This window comes from Eupeodes corollae, chromosome 3 (genome assembly GCF_945859685.1).
Source record: "Eupeodes corollae chromosome 3, idEupCoro1.1, whole genome shotgun sequence".
NCBI classification, from domain to species: Eukaryota; Metazoa; Arthropoda; class Insecta; order Diptera; family Syrphidae; genus Eupeodes; species Eupeodes corollae.
Window position 1 is genome coordinate 4,945,858 of NC_079149.1, and position 12,325 is coordinate 4,958,182.

General features: G+C 29.7%; 1 protein-coding gene across 21 annotated transcripts in view; it reads right to left on the bottom strand.

Moving 5' to 3' along the window:
* Positions 1–249: 249 nt before the first annotated feature.
* The window catches only part of LOC129951679 (myocyte-specific enhancer factor 2), a 200,042-nt gene continuing 187,966 nt past the window's right edge, over positions 250–12,325 (bottom strand). For 5 of the 21 annotated variants that reach the window (XM_056063942.1, XM_056063944.1, XM_056063945.1 and 2 more), the window contains 7 exons: positions 11,270–11,473; positions 8,948–9,266; positions 8,545–8,664; positions 4,239–4,617; positions 3,746–4,149; positions 1,295–1,354; positions 250–389 (listed from right to left, as the gene is read on the bottom strand). In XM_056063942.1, the coding sequence (XP_055919917.1) occupies positions 268–389; positions 1,295–1,354; positions 3,746–4,149; positions 4,239–4,617; positions 8,545–8,664; positions 8,948–9,266; positions 11,270–11,473 (1,608 nt within the window). In that variant the 3' untranslated portion in view covers positions 250–267. Of the gene's footprint in view, positions 411–1,294; positions 1,355–3,745; positions 4,150–4,238; positions 4,618–8,544; positions 8,665–8,947; positions 9,267–11,269; positions 11,474–12,325 lie in introns of all 21 variants that reach the window. The other 16 variants (XM_056063954.1, XM_056063955.1, XM_056063957.1 and 13 more) reach the window with 16 other exon arrangements.

Consider the following 12,325-nt stretch of genomic DNA (forward strand, 5'->3'; position numbering starts at 1 on the left):
TAGTTGCTGCTGCTGCTGCTGGTGAATGTGGTTTGAGTAATTGTTTGCTTCCGAATGGGATCGCTTATGCGGCAGCATAATCTGGGCTTGATATGGACTCAATCCGTGGTATTGATTAGAGTAGCTTGAGAAATTTCCTTGCAGTGCTGAATTTAGAGCAGCAGCTTGTTGCTGCTGATGCTGCTGTTGCTGTTGCTGCTGTTGCTGTTGGCTGCTATTGCTATTACTGCCACTGCCATTGCCACTGCTGCCGAATCTAGTTGACGGCTATGTTGACCATCCCTCGGAGATGCGTGGTCGTTTGTGGGGTTGATTGGGGGAATCGTAGTCAGAGAGTTGGCTGCTCATACGCAGATCTGGCGACGGAGCATTCGTCGGAGTCACAGAACCTGTGGTGAAGATTAGAAAATCTGTTAAAGTATTAGTTTGATTTGAACTGAATTTTTAAAAAGTTTGAATTGGGATATCACAAAAATGTGACTCATTTCTGTGGTTTTCTTTTTATATTTTCAAATCTCAAGCAAAACACGCACACACTTTTTTGTTTTATTACGACCAAATTTTGTTGCCACTTTTATTACATTTTATTTTTTATTATTATTATTATTATTGGTTGCAGGAAGCTTCAAAAAATAAATAAAGTTAAGTTTTTTTTTTTATTTTAGTATAGATAAAATTTAAATTACACAACAGAAACAATACGCAGAAAATCTATGTATACAAAAATTATATTATTTGCAGGAAGAACACACTAAGAGGAAGGTTATTTTTATTAAAATTAAATTAACTTAGATGATGGTAAATATGGGTTAGTTTTAGTTTTAAAAAATATATGTATAATATTTAGCACTAAGTTAAACAAAAATTAGAGAAATTAATACAAAAAAATAAAGTTTTTAAATAATGTTAGTCAAAAGATCAAAAATATAAATAATCATTTAGTTTTCTGTCGTTTTTGGAATTTTGTTTAAATAATTTTGAATTTTTTTGTTGAAAAAATTGCTTTAAATTTATTTCGATTTTTTGGTTTTTGATATTTTGTCTATATTGTTTATGTAGGAATTTTGTCAATAAATACATTTTTACTCTTCATCAGATTACAATGAAAATATGATTTTTTTTTAAATTGGAACTAACACGAAGTATAAAGGTATATATAGAAAACAAAAAAAATATGTAAATACATGAAAATTATGTATATAAAATATATATGTAGCAGTATATAGGTATATATGTATATAACTAAAAAATTAATTAAATTAAAATTAAATAAAAAAATTGTTAGCCAATTTACCGGCAAAATTCCAAAATCTAGAACTAGGACCCAGTTGGGAGCGACAATAGCCATCTAGAACTAAGTATTAGAAAATAAAAACAAATTTGTTTTACAATGTTAATTTATTTCTATGTTTTTATATGTTTTGTTGTTCGTTTTTTTTTATTATTTTTGTTTTATTACTAAAAGAATTTTGGAGAAGGGTTTTTTTTTGTGTTCTGGTTGTGTTGTTTGTCTTTTACTTATTTATTAACATTTAACGAAAAAATATGGGGAGGATTTTTTTAGTAGTTTGGTTTTTAACTAAAAACTAATAATTTGTCCTTAAATTATTTTAATTTATAAATAGGGGAAGAAAAGAGCTATTCTTAAATAAACCTACAATCTACATATTAAAAAGTTTTCTTATAGATATCTACTGGGGTTTTACTGTATGTTTTGTAAAACTACATATGAAGAAGTCAAATTTTTGGAAAATTAAACAAATATCCTATGTATATCTAAGACTCCTTAGAATTTTCTTAGCCACATTGACAGAGAAGGATTTGACTTTTCATTCTTCTTTCTTTAACTGAGTGATGTAGAATACTTGAGAAATCGAATCATGAAAAATCTACTTTTAGAGTTTTGACATCAAAAATGATAAATACAGTCATTTTTGAGTTCTTAGAAACATAAACTGGCCAATTATGAACAATGATAACTTGATCTCCGTAAATGTCAAATAATTTTCGAAGAAAATTGAATGATGTTACCGATATGTCTTTTGTGCAAAGAAGATTGCATCTGTATATGTATTTGAATTGATGATAGCAATGTTGACTTAAAAAAGTGATCAGAAATTTAGATTCAGTTTGAACCAGCCACAGGCAGGATTAAAAATGCACAGTAAATGCATTATATGTGCCATGTACACTTCAGGGAAAGTTTGATTTGACTGTCTTAAATTGAAAGCAGTGAACTTTTTATAAAACGGTTTTACAAATATTGTGGATGAAAATCAAAATGTTTTGATGATTTGCTGGTCTGACAAGCATATTTGAGAATATGAACGCATACTTGTCAAATCTAAAGCTGATTTTTTTTACCGCAAAAACAAAATTTGAGGCCTACTCTTGTAAAAGAAAAAAAAAAACTTTTTGGAATACTTTATTTTTCTGCAGACGTGGAAAATACAAACTAAAGGCCAAAACTGATGTGCATCTTTTTTCTTGCAGTGAATTTAAATAACACTGTGGCTTAAAGGAAGACAATTTAATAAAGGTTATATGTAGCACAGCTCTGGACTATGTATCTATTCCTAATACAACTGCGCGTAGTCATTGCAGCCAATATTTCGAACAATAAAACCCACAAAATCGTTATCTTGCATCACTGATATCTTAGTTCTTTTAAATACATTTTTTGAGACAAAAAGAAGGATATATCGACTTCTGTCATTTTATTACTGTTTAAGCCATAAGGACATTACTTTATTTTTTTAAATTTCATTGGTATTCGGAGCAAATCCGCATGGGTTATCATTTAAAAATAAAGTGATGTCTGAAAGTTTATTTAGTTCCGTCCGTCAAACCATATTTTTTAATGTGAAGACCCTTTTATAACAAATTACTTATAAGTATGTTTATTCTCTTACTGAGTAGAATCCGTCAGAATTTCTGATTTGTCATAAAACAAATTACATCAAGTGTGTTACAATCGTGTGAACTCAAAATTTTGTGTGACAATATTGCCAGAAAGGTAATTTTCAGACGCCATTTAAAAATGTAAAAAGTTTTTATGGAGAGATTTGATTATCGCTGATATTTTTTGCAGTAGAAATTACCCATTGAAAGGTATTTAGTATTTGGCAGCTCATTGCTATCTACTATATTTCTAGCATTTATTGCTTTTACTGTTATTAATTAGGTAATACCTAATTGACAGATAGAACTAAAAATATAGAAAACTTCAAACATTCATATATAAAACGACTTCACCGTTTTCAAAATAATTTCTGCAGGTATAGTTATAAACGAATTACTTTAAAAAATAATTGCTTGAAAAATCCCCGATGTTTTAAAAGATTATAACATTGAAAAAAGTTTTCAAAGTTTTAATTGTAGCTAAAGCAACAGACAGACAGCATATTTCCTAATCCTAAAACGCATGTTTCTCAAAATCTAAGGCATAAACAAATTTTAGTACATTTGTTTTATTCTGAACAAAAAAACAACCAAAATAAATGCGAGTACAATTTCAAATTATTTCATGCCACTGAAAATTATTAGAAAAACAAAATTATATTAAAAAACAGCAAAGAAAAAAAAAATAAATTTTTCAGAGAATCAAAAAATTAATTTTAAAAATCCAATTAATTGCACAGCAAACTAAAAAAAAAAACAAAAATAAAAACAACTCAGCCGTTAAACTAAATCAAAACAATAAAGCAAAAAAACTAAATTCAATAAAAATTCAAAAAATATTTACCTGGTGTCGGGGTGAGATGACCCGTGGATGATGGTCTGGACGTTGACATGACCAGATGCTGCTGTTGATGACTTAGAACACTTAAATTTGTCGCCGAGGAGTTGTGACCACCACTGCTGTTAGAATTGGAGCCACCGCCGCCGCCGCCTCCGCCTCCACCGCCTCCTCCAGCTATCACTGCTGCGGTATTCATGGTTGTTATGGAGATGGCACCGCTCGACGACTGCCCCAGGTGTGAACTAGAATGCTGCTGCTGATGCTGCTGGTGCTGACTGGATGAATGACCTCCACTCTGGCCCGAAGATAAATCTCTGGGCGGTGACACTGGTTCGGATTTCACCTTAATTGATATCGGTGATGTGGCGGGTGGTGGGGTACTATTCGATACAGCTAAATGTGGTAAACTGCTCCAACATCCAAACAAAAAATTGAATTAATAAAATTGATTCAATTGAATGTGCTCTATTAAATATAATCATGTTAAAAACTTTACCTAGTGTGTTGTACTAAGCCCTGATGGGTGGTCCACGATGACAGACTCATCACGTCCGAGGAACTCATTGAAAAATCTTGTGGAAACGAATAACTAGTAAGGGCTGGGATTGGAGTTTGTAAGGTTACCACCGGCGTATTGAGTGATGTCTGATTATGCCGTTGCTGATGGTGTATGAGAAATGTATTTTTTAATGTGTCTGATTGGAACTGTTGTTGGGATTGTGATTGAGATTGAGAACTCACGTCTGAATAGCCGATATCGTCTTGAGCTGACATATTTGAAGCAATTGTTGGCGTTGGTATGACTACACGTAAATTGGAAGCTCGGCCATTTTGTCCACCCGGTGATTGTTGTTTATGTGATATGTGATGAGATGCTACAAACAAAAAACACACACAAATTTAATTTTATTTTTAATTCAGAGGGTGGATGAGATGGGGGTTAGCCATCCCTTCCAAAAAAAGCATGCAGTTATAAAAAAATATAGAATAATAATTAATGTTAATGGAGTATAAAGTCGGGAATTAATATGGGGAGTGAAATTATATAGCAATCAGGATTATACAAGTAGATGAGCAAATAAAATGTTTAGTACGCAGCTATGTATACATATTAGGAATATCGGAATGGTACTATAATTAAACATTTTGTAATTAAGTAATTTCAAAAAATCAATCCATAAAACTACTGAACTGCATGCAAAATGAACACGAATTTAAAAACATATTGTAGTGGGAGATGATATTCAGTTTCATTTTGAAGACTTAACTAAAGACTTAAAAAGTTTTAAGTTGATTTAGGGTTATTGTGCTTTTACTTAATACTAGATAAATTCACTAATTCCTTTGATGAAGAGGCATAAGTGCATTGATTACTTAAGGGTGATAAATGTTGGTCAAATTTTTGTTAATTCTAACAGAAGTTGCGCTGATTTGAATGTATGTATTTCCGATATCAGTTGTTGATTAAGTAATTAAATAGAAGAAATCAAGGTCTTATTTTCTGTAAACCGAGTCTTAAGGCAGACGTTTTGAAAAGAAATTTTTTAATAATCCTATTTTATAGAAATCATATTTAAATTTGGTACATACGTACGTTTTTAAAACTTCACAAGAAATGTTAAAGAGAATATTTATTCTTTGCATTGAATTTTGTATCGGAAACAATAATAACTTAGATTTAAAATGAGTTCCTTGTTGTATGAGTTGGAAAGCTTAGCTCAGCTTTTTTTTTAAGATAAGAAGTATTCTTATATATTAAAATGTCAAAAGTGGTCTTACAATTGCTGCCAATGACGTGTCAATCAATATTGTTACATGGAAAAACATTCCATAATATTGCAAGTTATATTTAGACCGAAATTTGTTGGTAGTATATTGGTAAAGTCAGTGATTTGACAATTGAAGTACGTCAATAGATACCCTTTCTTCAGAACTCTGAATAATCAAAATTTGTATGTGATATTGTATAATACTCTGTCTTCCAATGCTAGTTTCTTAAATTCTGTATTGCAAGACACTATACAATTAGAACATTGAATTTCAAACTTCTGAATTAATAAAAATCGGTATGGTCAAAATTCTGTATATAAAAATGCCATAAAAAGTCTTAAAACAAAAATCGTTTTAGTAATGTAAAAAGTGTTTCCTTATCAACACGATTTTGTCTCAGCCCATTTGAGCATATTGAAATATTTAATTTTAACAAAAAAAAACTAGTTTAAGAAATGCAATGTTTTATAGTATTTATCAATGACATTTTATTGAAGTCTGATTCAAAATTTGTATTGGTTTAAAAAAAGCATTAAATCAATGTCTGGAACAAATACAATACAATGTACGAATATTTCAGTTCCTAAATGTGTCTCATTGTCTGTCATTCTAGAGGAGGAACTTATCCAGCCCCTCATGAACCCGCAACCCTGACTCGTTAATGCTTACACGAGCTTCTGTCTCTGCCCAGCAGATAGTCTGTTGTCTGTCCCGAACATGGGAAATCTGCAAATCTGCTCGAAGGACCACACAGTGTCTAATTATCAAATTAATATATATTGTACAGATATTTAAAAAATTCATAATTTGTAGGATACAGGGATAAAATCAGCTAAGGTGATAGTTGATTGTTGACAGTCAAATCAATCGAATTTAATCTGCGCAAGGTGTTAGTTGATTGATACCTAAAAAGCTGTCACAAAAGAATGTGATAGTCAATTTCAAACAAATATGTTTATTCCGAATAGAGCTGCCAGACACTTACAGAAACGACTGGAAAACTTCTTCTGTTTTTTATAAAAAACAGTACTTTGATCCAATGACCTATTTTTTAGCTGTACAAAAGTACTGTAGGTTGAAATTACTTATGATGTATAGAAATCTGTATTTCAAAATTGTATAAATAGGCTGGATAAAAAAAATCATTTCAATAATGTCAAAATGGCTCACTTTTTGTACTACAATATGTTGTTCATAAGGAATCTTGAAATACTGTTTCAACCCCACCTTTTTGACAATACTCGACAATAACCTAATACCTTTCAATTAAAATTGCCTGTTCATACAGTTGGCATATTTTGAAATTAGTTTTTCAGTCCATTTAGAAGATTTATTGTCTATGAGAATGAAGCAATTTTCAGGTGTCTAAAATAGGAGTAATTGGCTAAAAAGAAAAACTTGGATAAGGGAATTTTTAAATACCTTGTTGTATGAGTTGGAAATATAATAAGATTGTTTACCAGTTTGTTTGTAGTAGATTGAATTTGATTTCCTAATTGATTGTATATAAAACTTCTTCAAATGCTTTATTAACTAACGTCTTTTTTTTTATTCTTTCACCGTAAAAAATTAAAATTCGAAATCAATTTTCAGTTAAATTTAAATTCTATAATACGCAGGATAAGCTGTTTTGCCAAAATATTCTAGCCTTCGATTACTTCTTTGATAGTCCAGCTTTTTTGGATTAGAACTTCGTTTACACTTAAAACTCAAAATAAGATATCCCGATACTGTTACATCTTACAATGTCTAACGTCGTTTTACAATGGCTGCTAATGAAGGCAATATTGTCATACAGAATTCTAAGACAATTGGTAGAAATGTTTTAATAGGGAATGTTTTGGACCCGGTTTAATAATTAATTGTCCAATTTATATTTCGAATTTCTCAGAGGTTTTCGTATTCTAAAAAATAGAGCCAACATATCTTAACAAAATTTTCTAATGTCAAAAACGGTAAGATTATAATTTTGCGATTCAATTTTTCTATGATTTACAGAAAAAACCATATCTGACGTCTCGGTTAGAAATTCTGCCCAGTTAGAGAATTTTCCGAAATCTAAAAAACTTTAACTGTAAACTAAATATCTCCAAATGGTTACAGGCTTTAGAAGAAATTGTTTAAAAGACCTTGTTTCAATACTTTTACATTTGAAAATAACAAAACAAGGATTCAAATCTTAAAATTAGTGTCTACTTCCACATATCTTAAAAAAAGGTTTTCACATACAAATTTTAAAAGAGAGTTTCAGGAGCTGAGGGAAAAAATTATCTGATATCAAGTTAAGCTTAAATCTAGATGAAACATTTATATGCAAGTGATGAGAAAAACCTAACAAAATAAATTTACAGGCAATAATTAAATGTATCATGCAAAATGGCTCTAAACTAATACCCTAGAGTATAAATAGACTAATGCCTTTGTATTATATTCTTAATGTCTTCATATTACCTTTTTTTGTTGTTTTCAATTTAATATTGATATAAATAAATGCATGTACATAAATAAATAATTATTTTCCTAAAATGCTATAATTATATTCAATTATTTATGAAAAACTGAAACGAAGAACTTGTTGCTTCATTGCAAAAAAAAAATAAAAACACAAAAGCAGTGTTTTTGTTTCTTCGAAACTCATCAGGTCAAATATGAAATTTGTTTTGACTTTTAGTAAACGGATATGTGAATTTCAAACCTTTTTAAAAAGGAAAAAAACAATTTAACTATCAAATTACTTTTTTATTCAAAATGTTTTTAAATCCATGCACTTTCCAAAAAGTTTAATAATGAATTAGTATCAAAAGAATGTTCTAGTAAATTGCTAATCGTAAAAACATTAAAATTTCAAAATCTACTTTTAGAAGCTTTAGAAGATGATAAATTATTATTATTATTTTTGTCTAAAATGTTAAATTCTAGGAAGGTTTATTAAAAATTGTTTGCAGTTTTAGTTTAAATTTGTTTTATTTTAGTTTTGCAGAGGAGGGAAATTTGAAACGGGAATGGAATGGTATCAAAACTACCATGCTTACATTTATTATTACTTTGCCCACCTATGCCAGGACTTGGCCCCGGACTTGGGGATCCACCAAGTGGTGAATGCGAATGAGGATAACCATTGGACATCTCCAGCATTGATGCAGATGGATATACTGTGGAGTTTATAATTATATACATATTGTTTGTAAAAGCTTTAGCATTTAAGAGCTTCTCTTCTTTTTAAATATAAGTTCGTAACTCTATGTTTTTTTTATGTGAGGGATATACAACACAAATTAAATAAAATATATGTAACAATTACATAAATCCCAATAAAATGAAAAAAGATACTCTCACATAAAAAAATAAATATTTTTCTTGGAATGAATAATGAATTATGAATAAAAATAAAAACAAAAAACATATAAACAATGATGAGATAGAAAGCAAACTAACTTATTAATGACATCCCACCTGAATCCGTTTCCGAACTCGATGGTCTTGGGCTGATATTTGTGTGCGACATTTGTGGGCTGGCCTGCAGCATTGCTCCTCCATAACCATCTCCAACAGGCATCGAAACTGGTAGCGTATAATTTGGATTTGTCATATTTCGGGCTCCGCCAGACATTTGGGTGCGCTGCATCACCATTTGAAAGTCCTCCTCGATTTTGTTGTATTTGGCTTCGGTCCGTGGTGTCAGAGTGTAGTCGGTTTCTTGTTCCGGTGAATCTGGGGACATGACTCCATTCTTATTTTCCTTCTTTATTAGCACCTGTAAGTGTCAGTGGACAGAACTCACTACGTAATGGCAAAGGTTTTCTAAATATAACTTATGGCGTTTACACGTATGCTTTACGCTCGTCTTTTGAAAAGCGTTAGTTTTTCAATCAGAACAGCAAAAAAAAAAAAAAATTGGTAACCAAAACCGTATTGGTTGGTAGGTATAGGTTTTTTCAAATACTTAGAAGCAACAATGTGAGGCTTTGAAAATTCACGGTTTATTTTATTATTTCCAAAAAAAAAAACAAAAATCAACAAAAAATTATAATAAAACGAAAAATTCTTAAAATTAATGATTAAAAGCTTTAAATTAGTTGCAGTTGTAAGAATGTGTTTCTGTTTTGTAATTTGTAATTCAATTATTTCAAACAAAGGAAAAGACGTCAAGCTTAAAGGTTTTGAATGAGTTGTGTTCCATATTTCAATTAGGGTTGTTGTTATGCAAAATTTTGTAAACAATGTAGGGAATATTAACATTTAGCTACGAATACAACATTGTATCCAAACTATGTAACAATTTACATTTAACATTTCAAATGAAAAACAACAATAGAATAGGTACAACAATTTATAAATTTATTCAAATTTTAAAATTTTCATTCTAAATTCCAAGGCCGAGTTTATGCTGAGATGAAAAGATTTTAAGAACCACAGTCTTTTGATATATTTAATTCATTTAACAGAAATTCAAAGAGAATTTGATAACAAAAGAGGAATTAACTCTGCAATAAAAAAAAATAGTGGATTTATAGAAACAATTATTCACAATTCTTGGTTTTAAAAAACAGACATTAGAGACAAGTGTTTAACATGGAATTAGCTAAATGCATTATTTTTATTGTGTTTTTGAGCAAGATTATTAATGACAGACTATAATAGAGTGAAGGCATGGTGCTTATGAAATATTCAAGGCGACTTTTATAAGAGCAGGGTTTTGAATCTATCTATGAATATAAAAAGCTGAGAGTACAACCAAAGCATTTTAGTGGTTTAGGAGTTTCAACCAAGCGATCTATTATAAAATGAGAAAAAGTGTCAGAGACAGGTTAGAACCCTGCGGCACACCAGCATTGTATATTTTTAATGGTTTTACCTGATTCAAAACCAAGGAAAAAAAGAAGGAGGGATTCTTCGAAATTGCAGGCACTTATTCCTGATTAGAAAGCCAATAATCTTACTTTCTTTACAAGGATGTATAGATTGGTTCTTCTTCGGGAGATAGACCATGAGATCATACATTTCTGCGAAATTAGAACTCTGGTTAATATGAACCATGTTTTTTGTGGTTCTTCAAATTCTTTCTTTTAGATATTTCTTGAGCTGATAATTTATCAACGATTCTGTGTTCTTATAAAAAATGATGTATAAGTGCAATCGATTAGATGGGGACGAAGAGTGGCCTTTTTGAGTATTATGAAAAAAAAGATAAATAAAAAAGCTTAACCTCAACGTTTCAAAAAAGTTTAGCACTTCGACAAATAAATGGGAATGCAATTCATTTTGAGTGTAATCATTTTTCGATCTTTTCACTTTCCATGTGATAGAATTAATTTTTGATTTTAAATATGTGCAGCGAATAAATTGTTATTGATCTAGAAACCAATAATCTGAATCTGCTGCATACGCCCTATGGTTTTCTTTTAAGCTTTACAGAGGCTTAAAGTTTCTTAAGTGTACCTTTAAATAAGCTATGATATCCTTAAATTTTTAATTCAAATCCAAGAAAATAAATATGTAAAATTGGTTTTTAAAGACTTTACTATGATTCGTTAAGATATATATAAACAGAAACACATTCTCTTAAAAAAAAACCAAAAATAAACAAACTAATAAAACTAATAATAACACAAAACTAAAAAGAAGATTAAAAACTCATAAATTAAAAAAAATAAACAAAATACAAAAAACTTTTTTTTTTTTAAATTAAATTAAAATAATGCGTTAATATTTTTTTATATTTTCATTGCCAACACATTGCCGCTCAACATAATGTACCTCTATTATATTTTTATTTGTCAGCGATTCATGTGGTTCATTATATTCGGTGTATTTCAGCAACACTTTATCCATATCCGTACTGGCATATTGATATAATTTATTGCTGGACGAAAAGATAATCAATGCAATTTCACAATCACACAGCACTGACAGTTCGTATGCCTTCTTCATCACACCAAATTTACGTTTGTTAAATGTCACCTGAAATAAAAAACAGAAACACAAAATTAGTAAAAAAATAAAAGTCAAACAGGAAATGTGTAAAAATAAAAATTATATTATTATTTATCCTAATTAAAAAGTTTTACTTTTAATGACATTTATAATGGTTATTCAAAAATAATAGTGATTTTTAAACAAACAACAAAAAAACAATCACAAGATGAAATTTATTTCCTAGAGTGAATGTGAATGCGAAACCAATCTGCCATTTTATGTTGTCCGCCCCATAACATTGAACATCCGTATTTGTTATAGTCTGGAGTTTAAGTTCGTTTCTGGGTAATTCGGATTTGTATTTAATTAGTTCGGATAACTAAAGAAAATTGTATATAAGATTCAATTATACAACTTATCATTGAATTCGTAGAAACGTAGTTTTTTAAGTAATATTTAAAATGTCTAATTTATGAAATCGGAAGAGTTCACATTTTTTGACGATTTCAGTTGGAGACGTTATGCGTTTGACTTTCAGGTTTTGATGACATTAAACTTTTCTCCTTTTATTGCAACCTATGGTATATAATTAACTCATGAAGTTAAAGCGTTTTAAGGTGTTACAGGAAATAAAGAGCACAATCAGGTAATACACCTACAATTCAATGTACTTAAAAGGTTGCGTATACGCCATAGTGAACAACATTTATTTTTGTACTTTTAACGCATTATCTATTTACTTACAAAAATTTTGAGTTATGTTTATTAAAGAACTTAGTTCAATATTTTTGTGAAAAAAATCAATTTATTTGAGAAAAAAATAAGGTATACGCCACAGTGAACATAATTTATTCATTTATTTATTTGTAACGCTTCATCTCATACTATACAAGTGCA